We start from the raw sequence: 23,103 nt of genomic DNA on the forward strand, positions 1-23,103 counted from the left end.
TCTACCATTTGTACTAGTGTGTGGGAGCCTTTTTTCTTTTTTGGACATTGTTTTGCCCAATGCCCCTGTTTTTCACATTAGAAATATTTATTGGACATAGAGAGAGGGCTTATTCCTTTTCTAAAGAACGTGTACATTCTTCTTTCTCCAAGGCTTATCTATTTTCTTTGAACATCTGCAGGGGTTGCCGTTGTGGAGTTCAAATCATTCCCTCTCTTTCCAATGCATCATTCTTTCTTATTCTCTCTGTATAAATTAAAGTAGTAATATCGCTTATGTTTAGGGAAAAAAAAATAGTTTGTAAATGGTACGAGAACAAAAAGTTTCATATGGAGAATATAAACTTAGAAGTCCTATTGTGTGTCACCTTCCACATTTTACTAATCTTTCTGATCCATATATCGAAATGATGGATTTGTTGCAAGTCTATTTTCAGTTAAAGATCTTCCATGCACTAGTATACTGTTATCATAACATCTCATACTAATAACACAACCTTAAAAAATAAAGATTCTACAAATTGTTATATTATTAGCATGAAATGTTTTATCTGAAAAATTAACCAATACGTTCTACTACAAGTCTACAACTCCATTGTGTACTATTTGGAAGTTCCAGTCCTTTTCGTTACACGTTTATTTCTTTAATACTACTTAACATTGAATAATACAAAAATGAAAAGTTAAGATTGAAAATAACAAATCTAAATAACTGTGTAAATTAAATCTAACGACTAAAACTCTTGTAAGTAAATACTACGTAACATTAAAGTCACACTAGCCTTTAAAATTTGATCATGCGGCCAAAATTTTCATGGCCTTTTAAAAGGTACAATAGTAGTTGGCCGCATGATCAAAATTTAAAGGCTAGAATTATTTAATCCCTAGGCTCCTGAGACCATCTTCAATCCTTAAGTTAAAACCTAAAAATTTTAACCCGGAAAATTTAGGTTTTAACCTAGAAATAGTTTTTTTCCTCCAACCTTTCTGGGTTAATTTTTAGCCCGAGATTATTAAAGAATGAATTTAAGATATTTTTTTTCTTAAAGTAACTTTTAAAAAAAAAAAAATTATGTAGACTATCATAATTTAATTTTAGATACATTTTAACTTAAAAATATTTAGATTCCGATAAATATTGAAAAATCATTAAATCAGCACCATGAAACTTGTGAAACACTACAAAAGAATATGAAACACATAAAACATATTTTTTTTTTAAATTACTTTAGCTGTTAGATTTGAATTTGGACTGTTAGATTTTTTTTTTTTTTTTTTACCGTTAGATTTGATCAAATTAGATTTTAGCCGTTAAATTCCATAAATATATAAATATAAAACTAAAAAAATACACATATATGGTATGCCAACCCCACTAACTCAGGAGAAATTCTGGGCTAAATTTACTTCAAAAATGAGTTTAGGTTTTAACTCATATTTAGCCAAGGGTTGGACTCCAACCGTTGGATCTGGGGTGTAAGGTGTAAGTCCGGAGGATCTGCTTCCATAATATTTTACATCTCCAAATTGGAAACAGAATCCAAAGTTTGGCCACGATTGAGGGTGTTTAGGGTTAAAATTATATTGGCCCTGTATATGAAACCCAACCGACAGAGCCAAACTTCAATTATATTTCCGCGCAGCGCCAAGTTCGGATTCAAAGCATCCCCAACTTCGCTTTTTACAGTAATCACCACACGCAGATTACTCTGTATCACTTGGTACTTCCCTCTCCAATTCTCTCTCTCTCTCTCTCTCTCTCTCTCTCTCTCTGCTGCATTTCTCTTTTATGTTTCTTGGCTGGATAATGCGACTTTCTGTTGAAATTCGATGCCTGTTGTGAATGTTGAGTTGGGTTTTGGATATTTCAAGTGGGTATTTGCAAACATTTCAAATTCTTGTTTTTTCGTTCACATTTTCTTAGTGATTGTGCTGAGCTAGATAAGGGAAGATCCGTTTTGTATAGTCAAATCTTAGATTCTGGTCCAGTGGAAGCATTAGTTTATGTTGGCAGAAGAATTAGCTCAGCTATGGTGGGGCATTTATGTGTTAGATGAAAAGGAATCCGAACAGGGGGTTAAATGAAAAGAAATCTGGATATTATATTAAGCTGGAAAAACTGTGTCCAACTTGAAGGTAGAAGATGGATTGCTCGATAAAGAAACTCATCCATTCCAATCCCCCTCAAAATTGTGGGGATTAGAAGCGATAGGTTTCCGTCCCCTCAAAGTAGAAAAATCATTCACTTCTACCTTCAATGTACTTTTAATATGGTGGGTTATCCATTCAAATCCAATCGTAAAGACCAAACACAGCCTTATAGTATGATTCACTAAAGACGTAGAACACACACACCCACATACATATATTTTGATTCCATGAGAGATATACATACTTTAATTCGTCTTTGTCAAATAAATTGTTTTGTAAAACCCCGTATTTTCGTTTGCTAAAATGTCATTGGTTCAAGTTCTAATTTTCAGGACCTATTAAGAGGGGTGGAGAGGATGTATTGTTGAATTTCGAATTTTGATTGTAGCTGTAGTCTCCATCCCATCTCTGTCGTTATATGTCATTTTATTGCAGGACGGTACTCACGTTGGTACATTTAGTTTGGTACTGGTATTGCTTTTGTCAAATTGGACTAGTCTCATTCCTTTTTATATCTGAATCATCTAAATAAATTCTTGGTCACTACTTTTTTATTAAGTCATTGTGTGGCCGTGCATACCCATGAATTCATAAAGCATTATAAATGTCTCCTTCCTCCAATTGTCTCTAACTTTCCCCCCTTATATAATGCTTTTGTTACTGCTCTTTTTATTGTAATCTTTAATGTGTCCTCAGATAAGTTTAAACTTGCCAATATTTTTTCTTCTCTCATGGACAGCAATCTCGTTGTGACTTCAAGATTTTCATTTCTCGAATAATTGGACCACCTTCATAATCTTCATGATAATCATTCAAAACTCTCTTTTTCTTGTATCTAATGCTACTGTTAATGCTATCACTGCTCCTTAATAAACGGTTTTCAAATTGATAACCCTTTGAGTTTGTTCTTATGAGCCCTGTTCATTTGGGAATCATAAGCTGTATCGCCTTTTGCCCATTCATTTATTTTCCTCCTTTCAACATGTGTTTACTTCTTCCCATGAATTCTTCTGGCTTCTGTGTCTTCTTCACAGTTGCCTTGCAAGCTTATTTAATTAGATACATAAGATGCCAAGGTCAAAGGAAAATGCTTCATCGGTTGCTAAACCAGTTGAACCTGAAAAGGCAATAGAATCCAATGAGAAGGTTGATCTTGATGGAGACAATGATCCTGATGAGGCAACAGATGAAGAGGTTGAGTATGAAGAAGTAGAGGAAGAGGTGGAGGAAGAAGAAGAGGTAGAGGAAGAAGATGAAGAGGGGGAGGAGGTGGAAGAAGAGGTGGAGGATGAAGATTCTAATAATCCCACTGGAACTGATATCGAGAAATCTCAGAGTAGGTCTGGAGATGAGGACGAGAAGAAAAAGCATGCTGAATTTCTTGCCCTTCCACCACATGGTTCTGAAGTTTATATTGGTGGCATTCCTCATGATGCTTCTCAAGAGGATTTAAAGGCTCTTTGTGAGGCTGTGGGAAAAGTAATAGAGGTTAGTTCATTTGCTTTTTAAGAAGTACATTTGTTTTTTTCCTTTTACAAAATAAATTATTATATTGTACTGTTTTGTAATGACAGGTTCGGATTATGAGAGCCAAAGATTCAGGTGAGAACAAGGGCTTTGCATTTGTTACATTCAAAAACATGGAAATGGCTTCTGATGCCATCGATGAGTTGAATAACACTGAATTTAAGGTAAAGTAACCTTTTTGTGCATGAGCAGATTAACTAGGACCGCACGTATAATACTCAAAAGCAGGGATTTACAATTTAAAAAAAAATGATGATTTTTTCTATTTTCTCATATTAACATCTTTGTTTTGGTACACTTTGGGCTATTTTCTTTTCAATCCAAATATGCGACTCTTCTGTTGTATTTACTCTCTCTCTCTCTCTCTCTCTCTCTCTCTCTCTCTCTCTCTCTCAGGGTAGAAGAATTAAATGTTCGACATCTAAAGCAAAGAACCGTTTATTCATTGGTAATGTTCCCAGGAGCTGGGGAGAAGATGATCTAAGGAAGGTTGTGCAGAAGATTGGGCCCGGAGTTAATGTTATAGAGCTGGTCAAGGTTTGTGTGATGATTACACAGTACTTTTGGTTTTGATAGCATGCTTATGTGTGTGTTATTGTATCCTCCGGCTGAACTCTTATCTTTCAAAAAGTCTGGTAATCATTATCAGTTGTTATGCTTATTCACTGGTTTATACTTTCTTCAATTCACTGATGATTTAAACATTTGTCACAGGATATGAAGAATACAGGCAACAACCGAGGCTTTGCTTTTGTCGACTACTATAACCATGCCTGTGCTGACTATTCAAGGCAGAAGATGACGGACCCAAAATTTAAGCTAGAAAATAATGCTCCCACAGTGAGTTGGGCTGACCCTAAAAATGCCGAGTCGTCTACTTCTCAGGTTCTTTCTGAGTAATTATATTCTTTTTATCTTCCTGTTTTCTTCACATGTTATATCTGAGGATCTATGTAGCTGGAATGTTGACGGAACTTTCAGTGTATGAGTAATTATATTCTTTTTATCTTCCTGTTTTCTTCACATGTTATATCTGAGGATCTATGTAGCTGGAATGTTGACGGAACTTTCAGTGTATGAGTTGGTGAAAATCTAAATACACTATCACATAGTTTTGGTTTCAGAATTTTACTTGTTGAGATAAAGTCATTTACGTATTTATGATGGTGTGCATAGTAATGAAGATGCCATATTCTGAATTCTACTAGGTAAACTGTCGAATTAGTAGGAATTTGAAATGACAATTGCTTTCCAGATGCGCATAGATAGAGGGTGTAAATAAAGATGGCATGTGGTAATTTGGACTTGACCAGTTTGCATGTCATGTCACTTCTATTTGGGATAGCTCAAACTCCAGATGATCTAATAATTATTTGATTGTGAGGTGCATATTCTTAATTTCACCTTTCTCATACAGGTGAAGGCAGTTTATGTGAAGAATTTACCTAAAAATGTGACCCAAGACCAGTTAAAGGAGCTATTTGAACACCATGGGAAAATCACAAAAGTTGTTCTGCCAGCTGCAAAATCCGGACAGGAAAATAGCAGAATTGGTTTTGTACATTTTGCAGAGAGGTCAAGTGCTATGAAAGCATTGAAGAACACTGAAAACTATGAACTTGATGGTATTCCTTTCTGCATTTTTTTTTTGTTTGCTTTTTTCATTCTAAAGATGGTGAAAGTAGTTTGTAATGTTTGACGGGTCTCGCTATTTTCAGGCCAGCTGTTGGAGTGCTCTCTTGCAAGGCCACAGGCAGACCAGAAGTCTGGTGGATCAAATTCACAGAGGTCAGGGTTGCTTCCTAGTTATCCACCTCGTTTTGTTGGTATGGCTGGTGGTGCCTATGGTGGTATTGGTGCAGGGTATGGTGCGGCAGGTTTTCCACAGGTGAGATGTGTGCCAACGTATGGTGATTTCCTAGTTAGTTTACAGTGTCAAGTGAATATTGAATTTAACTTACATTTTTGCTCATGGAATTTGTTATTTATCCCTCAAATAAATTGCTCATGGACCATCATTACTTGGCATTAAACGGATTTCAATTATAATCTTTCAATTGACTTTTACTATGAATTAGAACTTTTGTTGGGGCTGGTTTTGTGAACGTGATATTAGATTGTTCATCTCTGGTTTTCTTGTCTTCCTTTTGTGCTTTGTTAGCAGTTTGAGTTTCTTTACTTATACATAATATTTTATTTACGGGGTTTTATCACAAAGGGTCCCTTATGTTTTAGGAATCAATAGTTTTCGTCCTTTATGTTTCAATTCAATCAATTAGGTCCTTCATGTTTGCTCCCACACATCAATTTGGTCCCCAACGTCCAAAACTTTCTTTGTGTTTGGCACACATGTGGAACCTAGAAATTCACTTATTAATTGCCATGTGGATTAAACAATATTCAACTATTAAAAAATGATTTAAAGTTTTACAATGAAAAAACAATAATAAATAGAACACAATACCTTTAAGGCCATCCCCCCTCATGCCCTCACGGCCTCACCCTACCCCTCCCCCTCCTAAAGTCTCATCCATTCTACAGAGCAATAACCCCCATCCCCAAAAAACTGGAACAATGAAATGATTTAAACAATATTCAACTAGTAAAAGATGATTTAAAGTTTTACGAAAAAAAAAAAAATAAATAAATAATAATAATAATAATAAATAGAACACAATACCTTCAAGGCCATCCCCTCTCCTCCTCCTCCTCCTAAAGTCTCGCTCATTCAACAGATCGGTAACCCCCATCCCCAAAAAACTGGAACAATGAAATGGAACTGGAGATGGAGACGGTGTCTTAACAGCCTCAAAGAGAGGAACAGAAGAGGATTTCATATATTTGTGTCTTCCACATATTCACGAGGAAGACTCAAGACTCTCGGGAGGGGGTGTTAGGCAGTGGGGGAAATCTGTAGTGAGATTTGGGTGGGTGGGAGAGGGAGGTGAGTGACGGGTAAAGAGTTATTCCTATATTATAATTTTTAACCATTTTTTTACTTGAACTAATTTTTTTAATCCACACGTGTGCCACATCAGCACACTAACCGATTTTGTACAGATTTGGAGCGGGGATCAATTGATGTGTGGGAGTAAACAGGAAGGACCAAATTAATTGAAATGATTCATAAAGGACGAAAGCCATTGATTCCTAAAACATAAGGGACCATTTGTGATAAAAACCCTTTCATTTACTCTTGGGTTCAGGCGATAAAAAAATGAAACAGTTAGCCTACGGGTGGTTCAACACCTCATTGAGCTCACCTAAACTACGCATGTGTTTATGTCTGATGAAGAAATCAAATTGTTTTGGGCTTAGACTTGGTAGTTGGTGCGGACAGATTCAGAGCACAGCACTTAAGAAAAAAAGTGGTTTTTCAAAATTTCATGGCTGGGGTGAACATATAAGTCGACATTGGGCAAAAACGACTCTTGCTTCTGTGTCACCTTTTATGTTGTCTATGTGGAGAAAGGGAAAATAGCTGAGAGAGAACAGGAAGGGGGAAAAGTTGGCTGGGCATTAAGATTTAGGCATCGAGGTTCTTTTTCCTTTCATGACTCTATAATTTAAAAAGTTAGGGTTACCATGTGAATGCATTTGTTTCGGAATTATGAATCTGAGTTGTGATTTTGGTATATCGTCTTTCCTTCATGCACCAATGCATGTGTTGTAGATCTTCAAAAGTTCTGCATGCTTTGTTCAATGCACATGACATGCAAATAATTTGTTATCTAATGCTATTGGGTCCAACTCTTCTCTGCAATACTTTTAGGTGCATGATTACTAATGTTCTGAATTCTGATTGTAGCCTTTGATGTCTGGACCGGGACCAGCTCCTGCTGGCATGGCAATGATGCCGATTCTTCTACCTGATGGACGTATTGGATACGTTATGTAAGCACAATACATCTTTTTCCTTGTATAGCTTTAATCCCTTCTACCTAAAATAAAGCTGGAGAGTGTGTTTCTGCAGAAAGTCTTCAATTAAGCATGCAATTCAATTTTTCTGCAATAATGGGGTAAAGTTGAAAACTAGAGACTTGGACAAGTCGTATTTAAAAACCCTCCTCTCGTGTTCATTCTTCTCGGCTCTAGTTTCCACTTTCCAGTTTTCTATTCAGGCAACCTGGATAGTAATTGGAAACATGTATCTGGTATGACCACAAATTGATCCATATAACTAGTTTAGTGATGGTTAGGATTTGACCTTTGGAAGTTATGTTTACAATGGCCCTAATCGAGGAGTCCTGTTGGGTTTTATGAAATTCCAGTTTATCTGTAAATTGTGTCCACTCTTCCATGGCATAATCAATCGCTTGGAGTGTTACATAGAGGCCATGAAATAACATTTTGACACTTCCTAAATTCATTTTTCCTCATTGCAGGCAACAACCGGGTGTGCAGCCACGCCCCTTGCCGTCATATCAAAGTAGTGGCTGGGGTAATGGTGGGAGTGGTAACAGAAGTAGTGGAAGTTCGAACAAGGGTAGGCACGTCAATGATTCTGGGCATGGACGCAGGTATAACCCGTATTGATTTGTTCCTGTAATGGTTAGAAGTTGGGAAGCGACACGTTCAAGATTGTTACATACAGTTGTAACAGCAAGGTTTTATATTGTAGACCCATATGCATACTGATTTCTTCATTCAATCACACCTATGTACCTTACCCTTATTGGTTAAATGAACACATTTTCGGTGTAAACGGATTTGTTAACTCAAGTGAAACCATTTGTATCATCACTCATGCAATGGATATGAAAAATTGTCGATAATCACTAACGTCGGATACAATCCCTCGCATTCTTTACTCGTTTGTTCATTCATCTTTCTAAATGGACAGTGCAAAATCTCACACCAGTTCATCTTTGGTTCGTACGTCAAAGTTTTCTAAAATACTACCACAAAGTTACTTATACAATGCAAGAACTGGAGGCTGTGAAGAGGGTGGTGGCTTTTTCTTTGCCAAGTAGCTTTCACAGAAGCATTTTTCATCTTAATTCGCATTCGAAGAGTAAAAATATGAAGATTCTGAAGGATAACCAAATTGCTGATTGTTCGAAAATAAAATGGGCAGTCATAGATTTTGATGGAGAAGCAAACAAAGAAGAAAACGAATAACACGAAAACTAGCAGAATATGTGTATTCTTTGCCTGCTTACTCATTCATCACCACTGCCATCCTCATCTTGGTTGTCCTCATCCTTTCCGCCTTGCTTCCGCGACGATGATTCTTCCAATTTCCTCTTCTTCTTCACTTCTTTTGTTTTTGACGTTCCCGCATTTTTTCCTGCATTCTTTCCTCCACTTCTTCCTGCATTCTTCGTCGCATTCTTTCCTTCATTCTTTCCTGCACCCTTCCCGGGATTCTTCGGCCTTAGGTCTGCACGCATCCAAATCAACCAAATTGAACGAATTTGCTTTCAAAAAACCAAAGAGCAATCAATCTTATGCGCATTTCAGATCCATAGAAAAAACCAGCGAGTTAGGCATTTCATCAAACACCTCACGGGCACAACTTTTGACATATACCAATGAAAACCGAAAAGCGATTGACCTTCAAGAGGCTTGATGAACTCAGGAAACTCGATCTCTTCCAGCGCCTTCAACACGTCGTCGCCGCTGATCGTCTGCCTCTTCTTTTCCCTGCATATGTCATTTGCTCTGCACCCAAATCACACATTTAACCTAATTAATTACAATTACTGCGAATAATTAAAAGTAAAAGATATGGCAGAGAGAGACTAGAGAGAGAGAGAGAGAGGGGGGGGGGGGGGTAGGTGCATACGTGGCGGAAAGGTAGTGGATGAAGATCCGGGAGCTTTCGGAGAATGCTAGGATCGCTTCTTTGTGAACGATTAGGTCGCCGTCGCCCTTGTGGCACTGGGAAAGCTTATCCTTCACCACCCGTCGCACGATAGCCTTCGGCAGCTCCTCCGCTTCCGCCACCACTTTCTCCATTTCTTTTTTCCTTTCCTTCTTTCTCCCTTCTATGATTCTTTCTGTCACACTTTGTCTCCAGTCGTCCAATCGGAGGTATCAAAAGCGGGCCGAGGTTACGATGGTAATTTCGGTGTTCATTCCCGCCATTCCTTAATCCTCACTCTTTTCCCTCCGTTTTTGTTTTTGTTTTTTTGTTTTTTATTTTATTTAAAATTGTTGTTAACAAACGAACCATTTATGTATTTGTTTTAGTTTATTGAACCAGAGTCCCTATAGGCGAGGATGTTGAAGGCTCGTTACTTCCCTCATTGTTCATTTTTGGATGCCAAGCGGGTAGGACGGGCTTCATGGGCATGGTCGAGGTTGTTAAGGGGGTAGAGATATTTTGTTTAAGGGGTCCCACTAGCAGGTGATGAGTGGCCATCAGATTCGGATATGACGGGATCGTTGGTTGCCCTCACTTCCGGATGGTCACCCCATTCCTTCCAGGGGAGGTGTAGGTTAACCGTAATACCACGGTGGATTCCCTTATTAATCCAGCTACTAGGGACTGGAATATTGAGTTTATTCGACCATTTATCTCGTTTAAGGAGGTTGCTACTATTTTGGCAACTCCACTTGGTGATTCCATGATGAGGGATATATTGGAATGTCCTCTTGTTCAGAATGGGGTTTATTCTGTCAAGTCCAGATATCATTGGCAGTGCTCTCAGGTCACTCATATGCTCCCCCAGAGTTTCTCCTCGGCTATCTCTATCCCAGCGTTATTATGGAAGTGGGTGTGGCAACTTAATACTCCCCCCCCCCCCCAAACTAAGGTGTTTTATGTGGAAGACTTTGCATCGTGCCCTGCCCACGATGGAAGCTCTTTATAACCGAAAATCAGCACCTTCACCGCTTTGCCCTTTATGTCATGATCATGAGGAGTCGGTTGAACACTTGTTTCTCCTATGCCCGTGGGTGGAAGCTATTTGGTTTGGGGTTGCTTTAACATATCGGGTTAACAGGCGGGATGTTACATCTTGGGGAATTGGCTTCAGGCTGTTATGCAGGCTAATGCTCCCTCAAAGGCTGATTTGAAGCGGGTTTTGTCTCTCATTGCCTTCTCCTATTGGCATATTTGGAAAGCAAGGTGTAGTTTCCTCTTCCACCATAAATCTATCAATCTAATCCAGGTACTATCTGCTATTTCCCCAAGTGTTGTTGCTTTCACTGATGCCATGCAGGCTTCCTCCATCCGTACATTGCAGCCGCAATCCCGTAGTGCGGGTCAGGTTCGTTGGATGCCGTCGAATATTCTCCTTGTCAAAATAAATGTTGAGCAAGTTGGGATGTTGCCACGGGTGATGGATATGCAGGAGCAGTGGTTCGAGGTCCTTTTAATAATTTCTTTGTTGCTTGTAGGAAGAGGATTAGTGCGACTTGTGTTGCTAGTGCTGAAGCGTTGGCTTTGAAGTGTGGCTATGAGTTGGGTCTCTCGTTAGGGCTGACCCATGTTGTTGTTGAATCTGATTCTCATGCAACCATTTCATGTTTGCGGGGAACAATCTCTGATGGAAGATAGGAGGCTTTTCCTATTTTACCAAAGTGTTTGAAGCTTGGGGAAGCCTTTCAGGACTGTCGCTGGTCTTGGATTCCAAGATCAGCCAATTTTTCAACTGACCATTTGGCGTCGTGTAGATGTGTGGAGATGCGTGATGTGTCTTGGGTTGATCGACCTCCATCTTCGCTAGTGCGTGTCTTGAATAATGATGGTTTAACTTACCCACCTTAATTTTGTGCTGAGGGTGCAAGGGGGGACACTTTGAGCTTGGCTTCGAGTGTCAGGTTTTCTACCCCCTTGTACTTCCTGTATGTTTTTTTGTTGTTTGCCCGTTGTTTGGCTTTCGTTGTACTCTTTGACATCTCTTGACCTGGTTAATACATTTCCAGTTTCCCAAAAAAAAAAAAAAAAAAAAAAAGGCCTTAGTTTTAATTATTTTTAACATAAATGATACTTGCAAAGTGATTATGGGTTAGTTCGGGATTGTGGTACTTTAAAAAAAAATTCAACTTATTAAAAAATCTGAAACATTAAATGTGTTTGATAAAACCAAAAAAAAATTATTTTTTAAAAAAACTGCTGTCAATGAAAGTATACAAACATAGAAAAGCAGAAACATGGTATACCATACTTCTAAAAAAAATGCTTTTCTTTTTTTTTCAAAGTGTAGTAACCAATGCCCATTTAATGAACTTTTCAAATGACAAGTATACCCCTATATGTTTTACAAAATTACAATCTTTGCCCCTACATTATTGTGTTTCATAATTATTATATCACATTAAATACTATATCTTTTTTAGTCATTTAACATATGTAAAACAATTTATATAAAAGTATACCAAACACTTAGGCACTACTTTTTTTTTAATTAAAAGCAATTCTACAGAAAAAGGTTTACCAAACACTTAACAACTTTATTTTACAGCTGTTTATTCTCACAGCACAACATGAGCAATTTTTTTTTTTTTTTTTGAAAAGCACAATAATACCAAACTAGGCCTATAATGACTGGTTCCGTTCATAAGCATGAAATTTGATGAGTCAAGCTTGAAGAGTTTTGTGTAGTAACTCCTACTCATCATTGAGTTGCAAAATACTATTCAAAACCAAATAAAAGTGACTGTTTAGGCCATTGCACTAGTCCAAACTTTTTTAGTAAATGCTAACTATGGTCTTGAATAGAAGAGCAACTTACATGACACATGTAAATTTGATGAGTCAAGCTTGAAGAGTTTTGTGTAGTAACTCCTACTCATAATTGAGTTGCAAAATACTATTCAAAACCAAATAAAAGTGACTGTTTAGGCCATTGCACTAGTCCAAACTTTTTTAGTAAATGCTAACTATGGTCTTGAATAGAAGAGCAACTTACATGACACATGTAAATTTGATGAGTCAAGCTTGAAGAGTTTTGTGTAGTAACTCCTACTCATAATTGAGTTGCAAAATACTTCAAAACCAAATAAAAGTGACTGTTTAGGCCATTGCACTAGTCCAAACTTTTTTAGTAAATTCTAACTATGGTCTTGAATAGAAGAGCAACTTACATGACACATGTACATCATTACCATGACGTCATATACTAATGAAAGAAATACTAGAAACATTCTCATTTCATTCTTCTCATGCCAAGTGTACTTCACTAGCACTTAAAACTAAACTTTTAATTATACTAAATCCCACTATTTATTTTCTCCTTTATTACTATTAGGGTTGGGAAAAAATCCCGAAATACTTGAATACGGAAAAAGAAAAAAAAACCCAAAATCAAAACACCCAAAACCAAATTATACTGAAAACCGAAATATCAAAACAGAAAACTATTGAAATATTCGATATGGTATTTGGTTTCCAATAATCGTTTGTTCGATAAACCCTAAACAAACCGAAAAAGTTTTTAATATAATTTTATATTTAATTAAATTGATATTAGCCGTTGGATTTGATTGAGATTGAATCTCAACTGTTCGTTTAAACTCAACTCTCTCTCTCTCTCTCTCGACCTCACCTCAATTACTCACTCCCTCTCTCTTGACTCAGACGCCCCTTCTCTCTCAATCACTTCTTCATTTTCTTTTCCGACTGTCGAAACGCTGGCTACACCAAACCACAATGATGACTAACCACACCACGCCCTTAATCGCACCGCAATCCCAAAAATCTCAAACCCGTACCTCCCTCTCCTCTTCGCAATCTAATTACAAAATGTGAAATTATAGTTTTTTATTTCAAATTGATAATGAATTTTAGGATTTATGTTTTAATTTGGGATACATTACTAGGGCATGAGATGAAATTCAAGATTTAAGAATTTGTTAATGAGAAATAGAGTTTTGATTTTGATTTGAGGATGAATTTCAGAACTTAGGCTTTTAATTTGGGATAAATTATTTAGAGCATTGTTTGAAGTTTAGGGTTTAAGAATTTGGTGGTTGCAGTTGTTTCTTGTTTAGAGCACTTGGTTGTTGCTAAAATTTGAATCCTCCTGCAATTTCTCCTTCTTTCTTCTTTTTCGATTACTGAACTAACTCGAAATACCGAATTTTGTAAAACCAAAAATTACGAACTTGTCGAGTCAAGTTTTCAGTTTGCGTTTTCGGTTCGATTACCGAACTAAAACCATCCCTAATTAGGATAAAGAAAATTTTAGTTGGTCAACCAAATAATATTATTTTTTTAGTTTTACGTGCTAGTGGAATACTCATGGCATGAGTAGAAGTGAGAGAATTGCTAGCACTCTCCAATGTCATCTAAAAACAAAATAAAATAAAATAAAATAAAAATGCATATCTTTGTGTCATTGAGATAAAATGCTACTATTACGATGTAACGGTACCCTAGACCTAGCTTCTTTGTCAGGGTTTGGACTAATGTTTCCCTCTCAATATTGGTTTTGGAAAACAGGTTCCCTTCTTAGTTCTCGCAGGTCTTAAGTTGATGGGAAATCGCAGTCAGAAATCTCGTCATGGAAGGAAGAGCTAGCCAAGGAGCATAAGCCAGCCTATCATGGACGTGCTTAGATTAATTAAGCATGAGCCCTATCATTTAACCAAAACTGACCTTCGACTTACACAGATCCTAACATCAATTAATCATCAACTCTACTCAAATTTACATACATGCTAGTCTTTTGTCAATTGACTCTTTTTTATTGTTTTACCTTTTCGTTTTTCTTAGATATTATTTTTAATTAAGGTTGCATGATGTTGTACTACGCATGTTGGACACATTGTGAATATACATGTACTTGTTTATCGAACAAAGTTCAATGACCACTAACCACCCAAGAAACTTAAACGTATGGATATTTACCACAAGTCAAACATTACAAATCTTCAGGATGTAGTATGAAAATAGTTCTCATCATCGGATATCTTATGCTTATAATATGAACTTTGACTTAACCTTAAAGTTATCATTACTTTGCAGGGCTTGATAGTGTGTTTCATGGTTCATGTGTATGAGTACGGAGACATACAAATGTGCAATAAAGAATTTATCGCCCTCTAGTAATCGTTCAATAAAATGAGATATCCCTTGAAGTCACTTGAAGACCCATCTCAAAAATCTCTAGCCAGAGTAACTATTAATCAAGCTGTGTTTGTAAGAACTGCTTCAACATAAGATTCATTACGGTGAACATAGATATCTATATGTGATTTGACATAATTTCATATCACATAAATCTTGATCAGAATATGAATGATAAGAACCGAATTGCATTGTAACTCAAGGTTCGAAAAAATATCACAATTACATCATGTATACTTCTACTTAATCCGGGTAATCATAATATGCTGATAGGTGTCATTTATGACTTATGATATTAAAATAATTTATTAATTAATTTCACTGCTGGTTTTGGTTATAACCCAAGGGGTCACACACCTACGATAGCATTAATGACGTTACGTGTATGATAATAATATATAATTAAATGTTAATTATATTGAATTAATTATTTCAACCTACTAGACATGTTTCAATTAAAATAAGCATTGAGCTTATTTAATTGAAAGGAGTCCAATTCACAAGCCTAAGTGGGCTAGTGGAGTGGACTTAAAGCAAAAGAGTGAAGCTCTTGGCATCAAGCCCAATGGTAGGATGCGACTTGGGTTATTATATTGGGAACTTTAACGAAAAGTTTTAATACTGTTTACTTTAACGAAAAATTATATTTTTACACTAAAAAGTCAATCCTGGTACTATTCATTTTACCCTTTATTTTGTCCTTATCGTTAAAACTCAAAGTTTTCAAGTATTTTTCATTGGTTTTTCATATTATATATAACCCATATTTGTTCTCTCATAACTCCCGCATGATCTCGATTTGTCCCTCAGAGAAAAGAAATAAAATCCTAGTCGAAAATCTCTTCAATGTGTCGCCAAAAATACTATTTGAAGAAGTGAGTCATCTTGCTAGCACAATCGAATCCCTCACTTCATCATTTGTCGTTGGTGTATACTCTTTGAAGCTTAACATTTGAGGGATTTCTTGTAATCAATTACGAAGAGAAAGAACAAAAACACAAGGATGGTCGTACAAAGCGGTGCACACATGGCTAATGATTCATGTAAGTTAAGCTTGTCGCCAAAATTTCCCTGGTTGGTTGGAAGTCCAACACTCGGATTTGTAAACAAACACCGGACGCAAACCGCCCGACCGCAATTCGTCGAAACAAACCCACCACACGCTTGCTTGCGTCGGTTCGCGGCGCTACAACGGTAGCAGGTAAATAACTTGCATTAATTATAAAACGCAGCGTTTCCTCCCTCGCAACCTAAAAAAGAAACCCCCAAAATCTGTGTAATTTCAGCAACCCAGAAACAAATTGCTTCAATGGCTTCCAATGGGAAATACGGCTCTCACCCTTACGCGCCCTCTGCGCCATCCCTGCCCGAGTCCTACGGGCAGCAACACTCCCAATACCCCCATGGTTACGGGCGGCCCCAACAGCAGCCCGAGTCCTACGGGCAGCAACACACCCAATACCCCCATGGTTACGGGCGGCCCCAACAGCAGCATAATTCGTCGTCTTCTTCTCCCCAGTACTCCCATGGTTACGGGCAGCCGCAGCATCAGCCATATGGGTCGTCTTTTTCTTCTTCTTCTTCTTCATATGGGCAGTCGGGTTTTCCCGCAGGGACCGACCCGGCCGTGATTAGAAGCTTTGAGATGGTGGATGGGGACAGGAGTGGGTACATCGACGAGCACGAGCTGCAGCAAGCTCTGTCTTCTGGGTACCAGAGGTTTAGCCTTAGGACCATTCGCCTGCTCATTTTTCTGTTCAAAAGTCCCACGGATTCTCTCAGAGTCGGTGAGTTTTTTACCTTTCAATCTATACCTTCTTTGTTCTTCGAATTTAATTAATTAGAAATTAGAACAAAAATAGGGAATTTCAAACCTTATTTGTTAGGTTTGAAAAGGGTATTTTTTTAGAATTTCAGATAGCATTTTATAAATATGGATTCTGTCTCAATTGAATTTATGGGTTGCTTGTTTCTGGTGTTTTTGGATCCATTTCAATTGCCAAATCTTAACTAAAATTAATATATTTTTGTTAAATAATGCCAACTTGAACTTTGGCTGGGAATTTTAATGTATTTCTGACTATGTGCGCATCAATGGTTTTTAACTTCTTCATTGAATCAGAATTCTGTATTGTTTGACCTGATAGAAATGGATAGCCCCTTTCAGCTAGTAGATTGTTTTTCGTTCCCTTGTATTACTTTAACTCTTCTTACTTTATTAATTTGTCATAAATTTTCCGATATAGGGCCGAAGGAGTTTGCTGCACTCTGGATTTGTCTTGGACAATGGCGAGTAAGTATCATCCATTACTTTCTTTTGTGATATGTCTCTGTTCTTGAGATATTTAATGGTTGCTTCTGATTAGGGTTTAGGGTGCTTTCGGTTCCCATTTATTCTGCTTGAAGAATGCTTTGGTTTTTGTTAATATATCTCATGCAGTAGGTACTATTGTAAGGATTGTGGCGTACTCATTTGATGGTTCAACTCTTAATTTATATAAACTACTATAGAACTATTTAAATTGTAACGATCGCCTAGTGATGAAGTTCTCTATGCCGATTGGTTTCAATAACTGCTAAATATGTTTCATATGGTTGTTGATAATTTCGTTTGTGGAACCCAATCAAATCTTGTCATACACTGCCAATCTGCAATGCCATTTTTAGGAGTCAGAGAAGGCTGACTCTACTTGTGACTCTCTACTTGTTAAAAGAACATGCTTTGCTATAAATTGTCACACTGAATTATCATTTAAACCTGAAATTGCAGTCCATATTCGAGAGGTATGACAAAGATAGGAGTGGAAAGATTGATTCGATGGAACTGAGAGATGCACTCTACGGTCTAGGCCTTGCCATGCCACCTTCTGTTCTTCAACTTTTGATTTCCAAATATGACGATGGAAGTGGGCGCAGGGTTGAACTCAACTTTGACAGTTTCGTCGAGTAAGTCTTCTAATATTATGTAGTGGAAGCTTTCTTTTGCTAGTATGTGAATTAGGACCACTGCTCAGGTAAAAATCATGTCTAAACGGAAGACGTCTGGCATAACCCCTAGATAGTTTCACATGAATTGTTCAGTTCTTCCTAAGAATCATTTTGTGGCTATGCTTCTTCTGACATAGCGTTTTGTTTGATATGCAGATGCGGGATGATTGTGAGGGTAAGCAAATTGCTAGTTTGATGCAATTCTTTAAGCAGATAATGCAGTGTGCTGTTAGACAGAGAAGCAGTTATCTTTCATTCTGAATTTTTTGCCGGAATTTGCTAATTACATGTAAATATTGTTATTATTTTGATTTCAGGGTTTGACCGATAGGTTCAAAGAGAAAGATCGGCGGTATACTGGTTCGGCAACTTTTGGTTACGACGAATTTATGTCTATGGTCATCCCATTTCTTGTGTCGTATAATTGATTTGGCCTTCCTCTTTGTAAGTATTTAGTTTGTTAAGTATTTCGTTGCTAGTGAGGAATTTGTACTGTACATTAGGCAAGCTTTATGCTTTGAATTGTAAAAGTTGTTCGCATTGTATATTTGATCGTTGATTTTGAACCTTTGTCGATACGATGTAAAAGGAGAAAACAAGCCCGATAAAGGGGGTGTATTCGATTGAGATCATTCGTTTGAAATAGGATTCTACCGTTTCCAACTTTTTTGTAATTAACGCCTATTTCCGTTTCTTTTTCCTAATCTTCTTGTTACATTTGGCCTCATTTGTTTGAAACAGGGGTCATCCTACTGATCCTTTATATGAAAAAATTGTGCTTGTTTTTCAATGGACATCACTTGGAGTTCACGGTTAATCGGTTTGGAGTTAAGGTTAAAAGGCAGCCTTTTAAGGGAATGGGTTTACATTACATTGAACTTTAACGATTTGAACCGTTTATTTTTTAAGTTGCAACTTATATATTATCTTTGTAAAATATTAGCTAAATCGAAAATATTTGAGGCATTTAATTGAGTTCAAAGAAATTGACGAACATTTTGTTCTCTAAGAAACCATGAAATTTCAACGTGATAATTAAATAGGCAAATGGTTTCGGATTAAATTGATTTTTTTTCCAAAGATGATCTATGAATTGAAACTTACAAAATAGACTATTCGGATCGTTAAATTCCACGTGGAGTGATTCCTACAACTAGTTTCTATTTTTACCCAACAAAGTATTTGTTTGTTTCATGTTTCTTGTTCCTGCTGCATGCTTGCTTTGATTTTGTCTGATTATTTTATATGCTCTTTGGTGCATCTTCTTCTCTTTCTTTCAAAAGCTTTAACTTTTTAATTTCAATAATTATCCTTCATTTTGTTTCGTCTAGCGACACTTAATCTTTACATTTTTTTATGTTTGTGATTAGAAATTAGAAATTTTCATTTGCAGATGATTTTCCACAATGCCACCAAATTAAATGATCCGGACCTTTGAAATTTCATCCAACAACAAAAAATTATTATAACTTCTAAATGATCAAAACAGATGGACCGTTGAATGAAATTTTAAATGTCCAGATCACTTAATCTGGTGGCCTTAATGGAAGAAATATGGAGATGGCTCTTCTCATTTTCCACATTCATTTCGTATGCAACGTTGTAACCGGCCCCACACGGCTGTAAAGTCAAAAAAATTCTGATTGAAATTACACACATGGGGGTGGCTGCTTAGCCAACCGGTAGTAACACCAACACGTTTGTAAATTGTAGTTGAAAAGGTCGTCACGGTGTTGCAGTATTCCACATGAGAAAGGATGGATCTAGTCTTGGGCGGCTGGAGTAATAATTTTAAGCACGTGTATCATTTCCTTGCGAATACGGAGCAATATGATTCCATCCCACGAGAAGAGACGTTCTTGAGTGCTATGGAGTATCTGATATTCTAAATTATTTAGTTGTTAAGTTTTTGTTTAAAAAAAATAAAATCAAGATTTAACAATTAAAACAATCAAAATACCAAGTACTCCGGAACACCGAGAGGTTTTTTTTTTTTTTTCATAAGAAACTATGAATACAATTAAATGTTCACTAATAAAATGCAGACTATGCAGTGGACCACCTAGACAAGAATTGGTTCAATGCTTTTCAAGTAATTTGGCCTAGGATAGTGATCCACATATTTATTTTTACTTATCACACATTCTTTTTAATTTCATGTCGTTGGATCGAATGAATTAAAGATAATCAATGCCTAAAAAATAACAAGGGTGTGGAAAGTAAAAATGGTGTGTAAGAAGCATTATGGTATGTGTGTGTGTATATATATAGATGTAGGAAGCCTTTTAGAGAAGGAATTTTCATTTTTTTTTAATGAGGATTAGTTGTGAGGTTCATACCGCATTGAAATTTAACGATCCGAACTATCTGTTTTCTAAATTGCACTCATAGATCATCCTTGCAAAATATTAGCCAAATCGGAAATATTTGAGGCATCTAATTGAGTTCGAAGAAATTGACGAACACTTTGTTCTCTAAAAAACATTGATTTCATCATGATAATTAAATAGGCAAACAATTTTGGATTGAATTAAATTTTTGTAATGATGATTTATGTATTGAGACTTATTAAATAGACATTTTGGATCGTTGAAGTTTAATGTGAAGTAATTCCCCTTTTTTTCAAAACATTTCTTACCCTTTTTTTTTTTTTTTTTTTTTTTGTAAATGAAAACATTTCTTACCTTTTGATAGAGGTGTTCATCAATCGCCGGCTCGAATTTGTTAATATTTTGCCGATCCGCGTTACGTTGGTGTTCATCTGTTTCAAAACTGATAATATTCAACCAATTTATATTCGATCCAGTGTAGATTGAATTGCAGACTTTACAAACCAATTCCATTTGATAATCGGTTAGGATATGTTGAAAATATTTTTTTATTAATATGTAAGGATACTATTATTGTAACGACCCGTCCCCAATTATTACGATTTTTATAATTTTAAACGTGAATTTACGAAAATGCCCTTCAAGGCAAAGTGTTGACTTTTGTTGACTGCCGTGTCGTGTAACGTAAGATTCAATTTCTTGGCGTATCCTCGTAGTACTTGTTTCCACAAACATGTGGGCGCAAACGGATCGTGATTTGGAATTATAACGAAGGAGTTATTAACGTTTAAAGTCAAGGGAAAAATTGTAAAATTATTAATTTTTGAAATAATCCAGATTTTTGGACTAAAATCTGGTGGAGCCACGTGTGTGGCCCAGATTTAAAGAAGACAAGATGGGCGGTGGAGATAGGTTATAAAGGAGAGAAATAAGAGGGATGTGAAGCCAACTGGGAAAAGAAAGAGATGGTGAGTGACCAATGGAGAAAGAAGAAAGAAGGGGAAAGGAGAAGGGCGAAAAGCATGGGATCATGGATTCCTACCGGTTGTCTACAACCCGACCCACGGAAACTGTGAAACCTGATGGGTTTCGATGGTTTTCTGGCCAATTTCCGACGATTTACGTTGAGTTATCACCTGAGAACTTCTCACCAGCCTTCTCTCTTCGACTTTCCATACAAATTAGACAAGATTTGGTTTGCTTTCGTGAGAATGGCACCGGCGGCATCATGGTGTTCTTGGTGGCAATTCGCCAATTTTTGAGGCAAAATCCTTCAATAACTACCACCATTAGACTTTCCTTGAACCCAGAAATAATGCCCAATCATTGGTTGGAGCGTCGGAGTCGATTTGAGGACGAATCAAGAATCACCCTTTATAAGATTTCCGACGGATCGAAGGGAATTTGAGGTATTTCCCGGCCAAATTGACCGTAGTCACAGGTATGAAACTTGTTCTACTCGTTAAGTCCTTCATTCCTATAAAATTTGCTAATTTTTAGAAGTAGTTGAATTTTCCAGCAAGTCGGGGCGGCCAACCACCACTTGCGACGGCGCGTGGGCCGAGACATCCCCTGACCTTTCTAGGTTAAATTTGAATACTCTGATTCCATTGGTGAAGTCCAATTGACGAATTTCTGTCATTTACATGTAGTTCCATGAAAGTCTGCTGCTTAATTATTATAGCAATCGACGATCCGACCGTTGGATCGTCACCAAACTTTGATACGTTATAATACGTAATATTTGATGATATTAGAAACTTACGGATCGAGAATTCGACATACGGATCTTCCTAATTAGGACATGTAAGTTATACGTTCTATTGATAAGAATTTTAAGACATGATTTGATAATTGTTCCAGGTGGCAATCGTTCGTGATGCCTTGATATTTGTGCTAAGGAGTTGTAGCGTGGACTCCAGGTGAGTGAGCTTTTAGGTTTTCTATATATACGTATATATGTTTCCCATTTTTCCCAGAAATGGTTTTAAGTGGAATTTCATTTAAAATGTCATGTCATGGTTGCTTTACATTTTATCTTATGCATTAGTATAGCTTTGCATAATGTTGCATGATGCTGAGGAGCCTAGGTAAGCTACAAGTGAGTACATTATGATATTAGTGGTTGTGATGTATATGGTTATGCCTGGATGCATTTGACACTCATTATCCTACACCCCCGTGTTAGTGCTTCACTCGAGGTTAAGGCCAGGCCTTCACATGATCGTTCACCTCCCGCACCGTATACTTACCTTGGATCCAAGGCAGGTGCCAGCTTGTAGTACAGACCACATTAGGTGGTTCTGACTCGTAGGTGACTTGCGATACTTCGCACAACCTTCATGTGATCGTAGCACTTGAGCTTATTTATTTACACCCAACCTGTCATACAAACCACATTTGGTGGTTCCGACTTGTGTGTAGGTTTAAAGTCGTACAAGTCACGTTAGGTGACTCCGGCTGGCATATCATTTTACATTGATTTATTTCACCTGGCTTACTTATTTCATTGCTGAGATACTTGATATGGCATATACTTGGTTTTCACTACTCTCGAGCATGATTTCTATATACGGATGTATTATTATTTTTTGGGGAATTATACGGGTTTTACGGCGAGGGGTTATAATGTTTTCAAAAGGTTTTTATTAAAAACTTTATTTTCAGGTCCACTCACCCTTGTATTTGCACCCCTCCAAGTTTTAACTGTTGGATGTTCGTATCGACGAGGATTTGTGGCGAATCTCAGTATAGGTGGCTACCTTTGAGGGTATAATCCTTACCCACACTACTATACTTTACTTATGCTCTGATGTTGCACCCACACTACTGTACTTTACTTATGCTCTGACGTTGCGTGTGAAACGGGTTCGTTCCCTCTCGCAGTGCACTCTGGTCCTTAGGCACTTTTAGGGCTAAATTTATTCACATTTTCCACATCACTATATTTTATGGCTTTGTCACCTGCACAGCTCGATTCGGAGTCCTAGTGGACATTTCGGGTCAAGGTGTGTCAATTACAAATAAAATTAGGGCACTAACCCTTTATAAATAGGATATTTTGTAACTTTGTAAAATGTCTTTTATA

At 37.1% G+C, this 23,103-nt stretch overlaps 3 protein-coding genes across 4 annotated transcripts; 2 read left to right on the top strand and 1 right to left on the bottom strand.

The window, feature by feature from the left end:
* The first annotated feature begins 1,543 nt into the window (after positions 1-1,543).
* On the top strand, positions 1,544-8,455 carry LOC137742276 (heterogeneous nuclear ribonucleoprotein Q-like). Of its 2 annotated transcripts, none has more exons than XM_068482100.1 (9): positions 1,544-1,720; positions 2,890-3,638; positions 3,725-3,841; positions 4,074-4,214; positions 4,392-4,562; positions 5,095-5,302; positions 5,396-5,565; positions 7,486-7,571; positions 8,063-8,455. In XM_068482100.1, the coding sequence occupies exons 2-9, from the start codon at positions 3,219-3,221 to the stop codon at positions 8,211-8,213; spliced, it is 1,464 nt and encodes a 487-aa protein (XP_068338201.1). In that variant the 5' UTR covers positions 1,544-1,720; positions 2,890-3,218; the 3' UTR covers positions 8,214-8,455. The 2 variants fall into 2 exon arrangements, with proteins under 2 accessions (XP_068338201.1, XP_068338200.1); XM_068482099.1 differs by having other exon boundaries at positions 3,185-3,638.
* Positions 8,456-8,632: 177 nt separating this feature from the next.
* On the bottom strand, positions 8,633-9,698 carry LOC137742277 (DNA polymerase II subunit B4). Its single transcript, XM_068482102.1, has 3 exons — positions 9,466-9,698; positions 9,235-9,341; positions 8,633-9,060 (listed from the first exon to the last, which is right to left on the bottom strand). The coding sequence occupies exons 1-3, from the start codon at positions 9,636-9,638 to the stop codon at positions 8,840-8,842; spliced, it is 501 nt and encodes a 166-aa protein (XP_068338203.1). The 5' UTR covers positions 9,639-9,698; the 3' UTR covers positions 8,633-8,839.
* A 6,073-nt stretch (positions 9,699-15,771) lies between these two features.
* LOC137742765 (probable calcium-binding protein CML48) lies at positions 15,772-18,355 on the top strand. The gene is made up of 6 exons (XM_068482712.1): positions 15,772-15,898; positions 15,984-16,484; positions 16,944-16,990; positions 17,468-17,643; positions 17,842-17,860; positions 18,003-18,355. The coding sequence occupies exons 2-6, from the start codon at positions 16,007-16,009 to the stop codon at positions 18,111-18,113; spliced, it is 831 nt and encodes a 276-aa protein (XP_068338813.1). The 5' UTR covers positions 15,772-15,898; positions 15,984-16,006; the 3' UTR covers positions 18,114-18,355.
* Positions 18,356-23,103: the final 4,748 nt, after the last annotated feature.

This window comes from Pyrus communis, chromosome 8 (genome assembly GCF_963583255.1).
Source record: "Pyrus communis chromosome 8, drPyrComm1.1, whole genome shotgun sequence".
NCBI classification, from domain to species: Eukaryota; Viridiplantae; Streptophyta; class Magnoliopsida; order Rosales; family Rosaceae; genus Pyrus; species Pyrus communis.